This window comes from Rhagoletis zephyria, unplaced genomic scaffold (genome assembly GCF_001687245.7).
Source record: "Rhagoletis zephyria isolate East Lansing unplaced genomic scaffold, Rhagoletis_zephyria_1.1 Rzeph_scaffold_00013, whole genome shotgun sequence".
Lineage (NCBI taxonomy): Eukaryota > Metazoa > Arthropoda > Insecta > Diptera > Tephritidae > Rhagoletis > Rhagoletis zephyria.
In genome coordinates, this window is record NW_016157097.1 from 270,930 (window position 1) to 284,106 (window position 13,177).

A 13,177-nucleotide genomic window follows, 5' to 3' on the forward strand; every position below is an offset into this window, starting at 1 on the left:
TAGCGATTTCAACGATTTAGAATAGCAAAGGCTGTTATGCTCAATTTCAGCAAAGGTTATCGAAAACTGATAAAGAAAAAGCATACACAGTTTGTATTATGCAGCCCAGCAGGAAAGCTAAAGAAGCAATATAGTATGTATATGTATATGTAAGAAGACAGTAGCCAAATGATTTTAACTGGAATCCATTGACATGTATGCATATACCAACGGCGGGAAAACGCGGGTCTTTTTGAAGCAAATGCGGCCTTTTGCTTAGCAAAGTGCGGCTCTTTTTCCTTTCTCATTGCTTAGAATATTTTGGCTATTTTTACTTTACGGTTTAGTTATTTGCCCATTGATTTTGGGTTATTGTATCTAAATGCGTAATCCGATCAAAAAATTAAAAATAATAGTTTACACGTATAGTTAGAGGATTGAGGCTTAGTTGAAAACAACACTTCCAAATTTCCTAGCATTAATTTAGCGAATTCGATCTGAAATATGCACTTTTCTGTAAAATGTGTTCGGTTTTATATAGCTGTTTATATTTCTGAAATGTTTTATAAAAACCGAAAGTTTTTCATTTATCCTCATAATAAACCTCAAAAGCTACTTTTTATATACAGATAGATGTGGTTTTAAGTGGTATTTAACTTTACACTTTTTGGAAGTCACCCTCTAAAAAAATACTTGTTTAAATTTACGCAAATTAACATAGGTAACCAGTTTCCGCTCTCAATGAATGCAAATTTACACACCGTGTTAATTAAATTAAACACATTGTTTCCAAATTTGTTTGTTGAATTCTAAACATTTATTGTTTACAATTTCACAGTAAAATAAAAAAAAAATGTTTAAAATTTGCTTTAAAAATTTTTTTTTTCAAATTTACGCATGTAAAGAGGTAACCAGTTTCCTCTCCTAATGTGTGCAAATTTACACACCGTCTAATAAAATTAAACACTGTGTGTTTACTTTTACATACGAAATTTGTTGGTTAGAGCAAAATTGCACTTTAAATGTTAAAAATTGAGTAAATATGAACCCTTAATATTTATTATTAGTAAAAAATTTATTTCAAAATTTTTGCGATTTTAAATATTTCATGTGTATTTTTATGTGTAGGGCTCGGAATCTCATGAAAATGCATGTTTTTATTGGGCATGTTCAAATTGAAATTGTTAAGTTTCCTTTGCGAATCATGAAATTTCCTTTAAAATGGCATTCATCGTTGGTGCATATTGTTCAGTAAATGCATGATTTTTCATATTAATATCATATAATCATATAACTGTTTTTGCATATTTATAGTTCAGTATTATATTTTACAACAAATGCATGTGGTTTTTGCATATTTTTGCTTTTTTTATTTACAACCATTTAAATTTAGTGCGAAATTTTTTACCAAAAAAATCCCTATAATTTTTTCTTAAATGGGCGTTTCGCTCAGGGAGATAAAAGCAAAAATTATCAAAATTTATTACTCGAAGGCTGAGCAGAGGTGGAACCGTACAGGATCGTACAGGATTACCCTGCAGTTCGGGGTGTCCTACGACCCACTTATACCAAAGCTCTCTTAGGAATGAGCAAAGAAGATACCTACTAGCTTACTGCAGTGTGCACAGGGCACTGGCCCGTTGGTGTCGTAGTTGCGATGACTTTTGCTCAAAAGAGACAGTCGAACACTTCCTGTGCGAGTGTTCGGCCTTTGCAAGAATGAGGCTAAAGACACTATGTAAGCCATTCCTGCAGAATGTTTTAGAATAAAGTTGCCTCTCTCTTTATGACGTACTGAAATTCATTAAAGCCGCGAAATCGCACTTTCTCAAACTGTCAATGTCTTGCTTAACAACTTTGCACTCTAAGCTAGCGATATGTAGGCTGGTATCGAAAATGGGCGAAATCGGACTGTAAGTGCGACTACCTTCCATACGACGGTATTTTTGAAAAACGCAAGAAACTACTATACATACCTACATATTTCAGTAACTAATGGATTTTGCTTCTCAGCTGAATTATTATCAAAAATGTATCCGCCATATTAGATACGCCATTTTGAATTTTAAAAATGTATGATCATGTTCGTAATCAGCGACCTCTGAAAAACTCCCAAGGAACAAATTTCAAGTGAATCCAATAATTTTTCAGAGCTGTGTCCGACATATTGAATATAAAAAAAATGCCACTCATCATTTAAAAGACAATATTTTAATCGAAATTTCAAGAACATAGGCGTTTTTTTGTTTATCTGAATCAATTTTGAAGCGAGGGGTCCTGAAAATAGAAAAGTGAAAAGGCTTTAAAGACCACCAGCATGCTTATCAGAAAAGGATGTAGGTATGATATGGAGTGAAACGAGACGATAATTGCCGGTCACAGAAATCTGAATATTTTCAATGATCCATCACTTTTGCTTAGGCGATTCTGCAATGTAGAGTTCCCTGAGGCTGATTGCTAGCTTAATCCCAATAAAGAGCCATGGTTACATATTGTCGAATCTTTATTTATGGCTCCAAAACTAACACTGAGTCGGTATCTGGATTCAATATCTGAGATAAATAGTGATAAGCTTCACTTTTCTTTTGTGGATTATTCTTCGATTTTCTAAGCCTTGGTAGTTGTCTATATTCAAGGTCATTAACTACATGATGGAAATAAGTGAAGAGGTAGGTAGGTTTACGTAACTGATTGTGATTGGCCAGTTGCCTTTCTTGCCTTAAAGAGGATAATACGACGGAAAATTGTTCCGCCATTGCAAAGCATAGGTATCAGACTTCTGGCAGTGATGTGTTGATAATCGAGCCAAATTTGCTAGCTTTAAGGAAACCGTTATGAGATTTAATGGTCTCTCAACTGCGTAGCTTCCAATGAATCTAGTCAGGGATCATGGTAGTCACCTAAGATTCTCGAGGAAACGTCTGCTAATATTTTTTGTTTTTTCACAAAATACCATCTTCAAAAAACGTTTCTAATAAAACTGTTTCTTTTCCACAACTCCAACAAATTCGTGTTTACAAATGAACGAATCCAGATGGACAGCATCTTTGGCAATTCGTTCTTACAATTGCATACAAACATGGATACAAATTTTCTTAATGTGTTTATTTTTCCAATAGCTATGGCTGACTCCTATTTGTCTATATTTCAGCTAGCTTCCTACCAATGAGATCGTTTAAAGATCTATGAGTAAAAAAAACTGCTACTGCATATGTATATATGTATGTATAAAGTATACATTTGTAGGTATGTATGTATGTACGAGTATGTAGGCTCCACCCACAATGCTCTAAAAATAGTCCTTTGATCGCTTCTTTACCACTCAGTTGCGTAGATGAGCGTAAATACTAAGTTATTCTAAGATCTTATACCAGAAACGCATAGTATACGGTTCGTTACGGTCGGTTGCCACACCTACGGAATAATTAGTTTTATGTTTGTGTATAACGGTTGTGATCTATGAAAATCTGTGATAACACCGGGCGTTGATAAACAAGGAAATACTTGTGAAAATTAAATGCAGACTGCGAATGCGTTATAACATAATATAACTCCCGTACAAATATAAATTTGTTAATTAACTGTACCTTTTATAAGCACTATAATTAAACTGTTTATAGTAAAACTGCAAAAAAGTGAATTCCATTAAAGTGCAAAAATGCCAAGGAGAAAGAGAGCTTCCAGTCCATTTGATCCATTCGACGATGACTTCGACGAGGATGCCAGCTCCCAAAGTATGTTATATGTTTATTCTGCTGCAACCATGTAACATTAAGACTGTTAGCGGTACTTCCATTAAAATTTACATATAAATTCTTGCAACTACTGTAGTTCATTAAAAGAAAACTATAAAAAAAAACTAGTTAAACTAGTTAGTAACTAGTCGTATAAATCCTTGGTAACAGAGAACTGCAACAAGCAACTTTCTTTTCAAGCTACTTGTAATTGTGCGTATTTTTACCCTTGATCGACAGTATGTTGAGTTTTTGCCGGCTTTAATTATGTTAATTCATTTGCTTTTAAGCAATCTTAGGCTTGATTTCTTTCGATCCAGTTCGAAACAGACTTGGCTTTAAAAAAATAAATGAATTAGCTTTGGTCGTTCTCTGCTTTGTAGTGATGTTCCAATTACCGGTCGCCCGCTAATCAAAGCGGTTTCAAAGGTTTTGAAAAAAAAAATAAACTATTCTCGCTGAAATATACATAGATCCACTGTGATGAAGTGTGGATAAATAACGCTGATCTCACCTAAAACTACCTTGTACTTTGCAAATATTTACCAATAGCCTTGATTAGCCCAATAAACTTTTTTTTTGTCTAGATCAGCGTCGACCAGAGTGAGCTTTTTATCCTAGCCACATGCATATCAAATCTACACACAACTTTGGCAAAGTAGGTGCAGAAATGTTTCCTCCTCTCACTCTTCTGGACAGCATCTTCCGCGATTCTGGATTACTATATCTAGTCGATGGGCGTCGATCGCATTGGCTACAATCCTTGTAATGTTTGCTTAGCTTTAGCAGGAGAGCCTTGGAGCTAAATGTTGTCGACGAATTGGCTATGTTTTGAATGTGACCTAATCGTTCAAGCTTTTATTCGCTAATTTCCCAAAAAAAAAATTCGTTATAAAGAGTTTGTAGAAAACCGAGTTTCGAGTTATTGGAAAATTTGCAATTTGAAAAAAAAACGTTCCCGGTTTTCAAGTTAATAAAATACCGAAAAGTCCGGTTTTATTTTACATGTAGAGAATATACTAACTGTTAGTTAGAATTTTACTATTATTAATTTAGAAATCAATCAGACAAAATAAGTTCAAAGTATTTTAGATTACAAGTAAAAACGAAAAAATTTGTGAAAAATGGGGTCGGTAACCCCAATCTTAACAAGATTAAATCGCTAAAAAACAGTCCTTGTATAGAGAAACTCGAGCATTTAGAACCGACTACCTTGAGTATGAGAATCCAGCACCCGTTAAACCAGGCCGACTATACAAATATAGTATTCTAGACGGACCATTCATCGATTATCAATCAACACATTCGTCAACCATTACCAGAGACACAACTCCATTCTCAATATTGTAGCAGGTTAAGCTGTTCAGCCCAATTTGAATAAGATGCCCAGGCGACACTAACCACCTCTGTATATGTCCCATCACTGAATCAGCTCATCTAACATCTCTCTCTCTCTCTCTCTCTCTCTCTCTCTCTCTTTCTCTCTACGGCTCAAACACGCCGGAGCTAGTCTTTTCCTGAGTCTGCCTTAACACCCGGCTTATGTAATTAAACTTTATACTTGAAAGCAACTCTTGTTTATCCCCTTTTGTGTTTTTATGTGCTTTTACACTGTTGTTGTTGTTGTTGTAGCGGCTACAACAACCCCGCCCAGATAGGCCAATATCTCAGTCGTTGTCGTCAGGTTCCACTAACGGCAGCCCCAAGAAGCGTGCAGCCTCTAAGGGGTCGGTCCATAGGGACGACGCCGTTAGGGTTGTGGAGTTTTCCGGGCATGCGAAGAGATGTTTCGAGTCGTGAGGGGTCTCTCCGCATTCGTTAGGCACATCCGCACTTAACCTACTCAGGTAGGAATTTTGCCTGCTACAGTAGCCAGAGCGAAGTTGGGCTATTGTTGTACTGGTCTCCCGAGGCAGATGGAGCTCCGTCGCGTCAATGCCCGATGTTTGTGTGCCTAGGACGGCATTCACAGGTCTTGAGTCTACATAACTCGAGACTGCATCCCTGTGAATGCCGTTCAGGGCCTGTCTGTGAGCTGACGGGTCCAGAGGTTGCTTAATGAACCTCTGGACTTCGTCCGTCAGTTCATATAGATGCCGCCTGACGTGCCTCGGCGAGGGCTCCTCTGCAAGCAGCTGTCTATTTGGGTGGCCACATCTGTGGCTCCCAGCAAGAAACTGCTCGCAGAGCATCGTGTTGTGCTCCCTAATAGGGAGCATTTTCGCCTCGTTGTGGAGGTGGTGTACTGGTGACATCAGGAGGCATCCAGTCGCTGTCCTAAGTGCTGTATTTTGTACCGTCTGTAGCTTTGTCCACTGCGTAGTTTAAAACCGGCCGGCCTATTGCCTTGTATGTTGCCAGCAACGTTTCTTTGTCTTTGCCCCAAGTACTGCCGGCTAGCGACTTGAGGACTTTGTTGCGGCTCTGTACTTTATTGACAATAGCGGTTGCGTGCGCAGAGAAGGAGAGCAGGCTGTCGAATGTTACTCCGAGAATTTTAGGATTATTCACTCTTCAATTTTCTTGAATTCAAGTTTTTGGATCTTTAAATTGAAAACTACAAATATGTCAAAAGCAAAGCAAGAAAGTTGAAACGACTTGGGGTACAGGCGAATGTGTTCTCTAGCTTTTTCCTCACTGTTTTGGCTACCAAAATTTGTAGCGTGTCGAAGCAGTCTCTAACCAGCTTGGATTTCATAGTCCTATTTGAAAGGGTGCTGATGCCTGCTTGGCTATCTGAAAAGATAACAGGAAAGCTGCCCTTCAAACACAAGGTTTAATTTTGCATAGTTTAAAATTGCGACTATTTCAGCCTGAAACGCTGTGGACCATTTGCCCATGGGAATTACAAGTTTACAAGTAGATCCAAAAATATATGCACCTGCTTTGTCTTCCATCCTTAAACCGTCTGTGTACCAGTGTACGTATCTGAGATAAAGTGCAGGGAGCCCATTTGCGAATCTTCGTGATCGGGTATTATCTTTTGGAACTTTCTGCTAAAGCAGACCTCGTTAGTCATGGAATAGAGATTCCATATATTTCCAACCTTGGTATCTTCCCAAGGATACCTGCATGAAGCTTTTTGGTGAAGAAGCCTTCAGGCCTGCTGTTTCCATTACAGACACCCTTCTTTGTTTAGATTTTTTCTTTTCTCCCCGGTTTATTCAATTGTAAAAAACCGGTTTACTCGGTATTCGAAAAATCAAAAAAATATTTAAACACCTGTTTGGTAAAACCAAGTTAATCGCCCACGCGCAGAGTTAACTAAGTAAGCGTAGGTTCGCGCCCATCCTAGCGAGCTCGTCTGATACGCAATTGCCGTATATTTCACTATGCCCAGGAACCCATACGTCTAACTCGTTTAGAGTTCTACTACATTGAAGAGTTGTTGTAGCAGGGCAAGGATCAAGTCGCAACTAAACAGCCAGAATAAAGGTTTATAGAAGAACATGAAAAGCTTGGGGCACTACTGAGAGGAAGGAAAGCTACCTATGTATGTTGAGCCACCAATAAAAATTACGATAGGGCCGGATCTATTCACATGCGCTTCTCTCCCCAATTCCAATAAAAACCCGGCTTCGAAGCAGAAAAGAGTACTGGTGTATTCTTGTTACTGGAATGTTTGTCCAGTTATGAATTGCGTTCAATTTGGTAGACTTACGGCTATTCTGAAACCTACCCCGTAAAGGTCGATAAGAAAAAGTTTTAGTTTAGTTTTAGTTAGTAGAAAAGTTTATTTTGGGGCCTATCAGTATACGATGACCGCATAGAAGAGGATGATCCCATCTACTATGCGGTTATGGCTTCCTGAAACGGTCCATCAGGTTCAGATTCTTGTTGTCGAGGATTACATCGAGGTAGTACATATTTAACCTCGGTATAGAGTATGAGCTTCACTGCATTGAAAGAAGGTGGCTGAAAAGATGTACCTTGTAATTCCTCGCAAAACGTTCCATTTAGATCACGGCGGAATTAAGATGAAGTACACTCTCCTTACACCACAGCTGCCACGACACCAAGCACACTCTATAGAAGTTCGCTTAATGTTTCGAGACGCTTATCCGATAACACTGTGCGACAAAAACAAATAAATTTCAAATCACACGAAACAGTCAATATACTTACAAAATATGGGCCAAATATAGCAAAGTAGGACTTTGAAATTTTAAAGATGTGATTATTAAAAAAATATATATATATTTAAAAAAATTAGTGCAATGTAGAATATGGGTACCAAAAGTTGTTATTCTATATTGCACTGAATTTTTAAAATTATTTTTTGAATCAATCACATTTTTTAAACTTCAAAGCAGTGATCGGACTTCTACCACATTGTGGTAGATCTGCCACTTTTTTGAGCATCTACCACTCAAGGTCTGAAATCTACCACATATTCGGGTTTTTGAGTAGTTTTATTTTTGCTTGACATAATTTTCTTAATTTTAAGTGCAAAAATTGTCCAAAACTAAACACTATATGGTAACAAAAATGATATAATACAAGATTCCGCATTCCCGGCGACGATGAAATTTCTCAAGTAAAAGTAAACAAATACGAATGGGAGGATAAATAAACTGTAAAATAGTAAATTTTCTCAGTAATCAATTTTTCGACAGAAAACGCGGTTTTATTGTTTTAAATTGCAAAATATATGATTTATAAAAAGAATTAATAGCGAAAATGTTAAAAAACGGCGTTTTTTTTGTGAAAGTATTAGCAAATTTAAGTGTATGTAAGGTTTCTGAGGCGTTGTTTACTTTTACTTGAAAATTGTAAAAATCGGCAAATCCCAATTAGTTGTTTCTGGAACGTGCCACATTTGTTCGCTACTTCGTGATGTAATAAAAAGAAAAGCTGGCAGCGCTCCGCAAGGTTGCAGAAATCTCTTAAAATATGTTCGAAAAATATCTGAATATGGAAGGTGCTGCTTTACACTGGCAAGGAAAAACATTGCCAAAACTTAACGCAATTTTTAACAACTTCAATCTTGTACTTTCTTATACTAAAATTAAATTTTTTTAGAGTCCAATTAAAAAGTTTGCCATTTGGGTGAAACCTTGCAGAATTTTTTTAATTTTTGTACAAAGTTTGATCCAAAGCCACATTTTTTTTTAATCTACCACATTTTTTTGAAATCTACCACATTTTTTTCCAAATTCTACCACACAGAATTTTTTTAAAGTCCGATCACTGCTTAAAAGTCCTTTTAAAAAAATAAAACGTGGTCCATTCTTATGGAGATAGTTCTTTTCACAGAAAGGAGCCTTACGAATTCCGTTATCGGCCGTTTCAGCCGCACTTGACTGAACGACCTGAACGACCCTATCTGTAGGCAATTATCTTTGCAAATTTTGGCACCATTACGTTGAGAAGTGTCCACAGATTTTTTAGAGTAAGCGTATGGAGAACATTGTCAGATATGAGAATCTAGCTGTTTACCTAGAATTTTAAGAAGAACCCCTACCTCCGTTTGGTATAAAATTTTATCCCATCATTGGCTCATTGTCTAGAAATGCGACTAGGATTAATGGCATATCCGAAAGGATGTCGTTTATATTTGATCTTCGAGCCTTCATTTTTTAATATTTATTTGTACATGAATTTTACTAAATATTAGTAACTCACTATTGTTGCTTTCCACAAAAATAGGTTCCAAAAACGGAAATCCACCTGTGCAACGAAACGCTGCCAATGCAAGAGAGAGAGCGCGAATGCGTGTCTTGTCCAGTGCCTTTGGAAGACTGAAAACAAAACTGCCCAACATTCCGCCAGACACAAAATTATCCAAATTGGATACACTACGCTTAGCGACGATGTATATCAAACAATTGAAAGTGCTAGCTGAAGGTGGCGCAGCGAGTGCAGAAAATCAGGATGCATTGCAAGAGAGTGCAAGCATTTTCAGGATGCAAGGTGTTCCACAAAGCATGGTAAATATGTATGTAGAATTAGGAAAAATTAAATACGAACGATTCTGTAATGGCCGAAATCACAGTGCTTAAAGTCTAAACTTAATTTTCGTAACTTAATTAAACTTAATATTTTGGCCAACCTGCTATATGATAGACTGTGTTAGCGGTTAATTAAAACTTAACTTACCGTAAGAAACTTAAGAACCTGTAAGTTTTAGATTCTTAAGTCACGGCCTTACGGAAATTGAGAGCGGTGAGAGAATCAGGCTTGCCAGATTTTCGTTTTTGCATAAAGAAATAAATGAACGCACGTATATTTTTTTTGCATTATTTTTTTCTTTTTATGTGGCATTTTAGGCGGCAAACTGTCAAACAGCTGAAAAATAAAATACAAAAAAAAAATATTTCTGCTTCTGGCTTAAATTGATGTGTTGAGTAATCATTGATGATTTCTTACGTTAAGTTAAATTAAGTTAAGTCTAGACTAACTGAGCTTTTAGTTAAACCATTGTTAAGTCAACCGCTAACAAAAGTTTAACTATAAATTTATAATCACAGTTACATATGTAGCTAGCTATGGAAATTCATATAGAATGAAAATATACAAATTCTAATAGCTCAACCAGCCACCGACGGAGCGCCCTTCCGTACCTGCTGTCCGTATCAGTATATGAAATTGCTGTTGATAGAGAGAGAGAGAAGCAACGTCAACGTCACCGTCATGCGGTGGTGAGTTTTCGTTAACACGAGAATCTCATCAGCTGACACGTTCTACGGTTTTACATTGGTGGCTGGTTGTACTATAAAAATCAATACTTTTCCATACAAATTTGAAATTGGTTTCGCAAAGAAATTTTTAAATTCACAAGAGTTCAACTACGGAAACATGCTGGTTTAAACTCTTGTTAACTGAGCATTGTGAATATCAAAATCGAGAGATAGTGTTCAAAAAATTAATTCAAATGTATTCGTGCTTTATTAGCTGACACTCCGCCCGTTAATTCCCCACAGAACAAAAACGCCTATTCTGTTGCATTACTCGACAATTCTTTCATAGGCAATTTAAAACAGTTGAGTTATTTCTTCTTAATTTGCCGCATAATAGCCCACTTATTGTTAGATAATACACTTTTGTACATACATTCATACATACGTGCATACATATGTACATTCACGGCTAGCCACACACAAAATTTTAAACAATAAATAAATTTGAATGTTTTTTATGCATATGTACCCACCAGTATGTAGAGATTTAAGTGATGTCAGCACCGCTGCAACTCCAGAAGCACTCCTTGTTATGCTCCATATGGGCGCAGGTGTATTTTGTCAATTGATGGCGCGAGCGTTGATGTCAAATTTGGCTGTCACATTAACAACTGAAGAGGCGTCCTCATTACACATTGGGACAAATATTTATGTATGTACATGGTGCATATGCATATGTGCATAGTTTGTATGAAAGTGGACCACGTACTTATACATAAGTATGTATGTATATACATACGCACATTTTGTATATAGAAAATATAAGTATGTATGTGTTGAGTGTTTGTTCAGATTGTTCTTCAATGAACAAAGCGTTTTGGTACTAATCCGATTGACTACTTGTGTTGGTAAATATTTTACGTTAAATAACTAGTTTTTTTTTCTTCAACAACGATCTTTTTCACGCATTATTGCCATACAAATGAGATTTACTTTTCATCGCGCGAAATCACGCGTTACAAAAAAAAAAACAGATTCTTGTGAAATCCAGATATCGAGCTTCTTCTGGTATAGAGTTTTATATACATCAGACCGTACCAGAAAATAAAAAAACCTCGACGTGTACCCCTGTGGGACTATTCTCAAATGAGTTAGCGTCAAATATCGTTTCGCTATCTCAACCTTGCGACATTCATAACACACGTCGGCAACGTGCGATATCGATCCGAAAATTGTCGCTAACTTCTTTGTGAATGGCCCCACTGATTCTAAATTATTTTTACAAGGCAATTTCGAAAAAAAGTTCTTTTTGTACGACGCATTTACATATAATAAAAATAATAGTTTGTTGCTTACTAAATACACTACGGTTTGTCCGAGCTATTCCTCCGATTTGTGGCGGGCGTCTTCATATTGTCACACAAAGTTGTGGGACCTACGAACCTACCTGCGAACGGCGATTGTATTTTAATGAGAAGCTGCTCTTATTGCAGAAATATACTCAGAGGTTAGCCATTGCCTGCCGAGGGGCGACCGCTTTTAGAAAAAAAACTGTTTCTTTTCTTTTGTTTTTATGTTAGTCGGAAACTGGGCTCGAACACCGGCCCTGTGCAATGGTACAGCGCACTTTTCTGTCTCAAAGATGATTGGCCTCAAGTACTTACCCACCAGATCTCAGTTCTTACACCCAAACATACCACCGTAAAGTCACTAAATTAAAGCTCACCCAAAGTCTTAGGTTTTAGCTTCTTTCAAATTCCGTTGAAGTCCACGGATGCCACTAACAGAACGGTTTGTTTAAGATTTGAAGCCGTGTTTTGTAAGTGAAGGGTAGAAGGAGTATTCGAGCTCGGATAAAGCACCACAAAATATGCTTATGTGTGTACCTTGCGAGTGCAAAGAGTTTTTCAGCGTAGGCATACAGCCTAAGCTTATTGAATACACACATACATACACATCAAATTTCCTGTAACTTGATATTTTTCACTTTCAACTACGAATATGACAGATATTTAAGATCCGTGTATATGCAACTTCAGTGCAATTCACATATTTACATAGGTATGTATGCACCTACTATATTAATATTCTGAAGGCAGACGCAGCTCTAAGCACTTCAGACTAGTCAATGCCGCGGATATTTTTAAAGACATCTCTTCAGAATGAGTGACAGATCAGTGAAAACTGTCACCATTTCAAGCACGGGAAATTATGTGACGATATAAGTTTACATACATATAGTTAAGGTAAACAAATTATTTATATGCTAATGTACATACATATATACATATGTATGTAGAATGGTTAGCCTATTTGTCGGTATTTTTCTAAATACATAAAACAACCGCAACATAGAACTTGTTTGGTGAAATTAAAAATCCCTATAAATTACTCTATTTGGGGATATAATTTCCTGACTCCAATATTTCCAATAAAAATAATACACTTGAATCATCAACATATAAGGCCATGAGGGCCAGAGTAGCCTAACTGACATTTCAAAAAAAAAGGAACAGTCCAGCGCCTTCGTCTTGGCCTGCAGGCTGTACCGGAGATACAGCCGCTAAATTTAAACGTAGAATACGTGGTATGGTTAAGAGCATATCCAAGTAAAAAAACAAAAGCACACACTAAGCAAAAAATATCGATAACAAAAGCGATAATAATATCGGTAGCAAAATCGATAAAAACATCGATAAAGAAATCGATGAAAATATTGATATCAAAATCGAAAAAATATCGAAAGCAAAATCGATAGCAAAATCGATAACAATACTGATTACAAAATCGATTACAAAATCTATCAAAATATCGATTACAAAATCGATAACAAAGTCGATAACA

The 13,177-nt window shown here is 36.6% G+C and overlaps 1 protein-coding gene across 1 annotated transcript in view; it reads left to right on the forward strand.

The window, feature by feature from the left end:
* Window positions 1–3,375: 3,375 nt before the first annotated feature.
* Window positions 3,376–13,177, forward strand: part of HLH54F (basic helix-loop-helix domain-containing transcription factor HLH54F) — a 16,438-nt gene continuing 6,636 nt past the window's right edge. Inside the window, exons 1-2 of the mRNA XM_017611354.1 lie at window positions 3,376–3,713; window positions 9,363–9,643. Coding sequence (XP_017466843.1) covers window positions 3,638–3,713; window positions 9,363–9,643 — 357 coding nt within the window. The 5' untranslated portion in view covers window positions 3,376–3,637. The remainder of the gene's footprint in view (window positions 3,714–9,362; window positions 9,644–13,177) is intronic.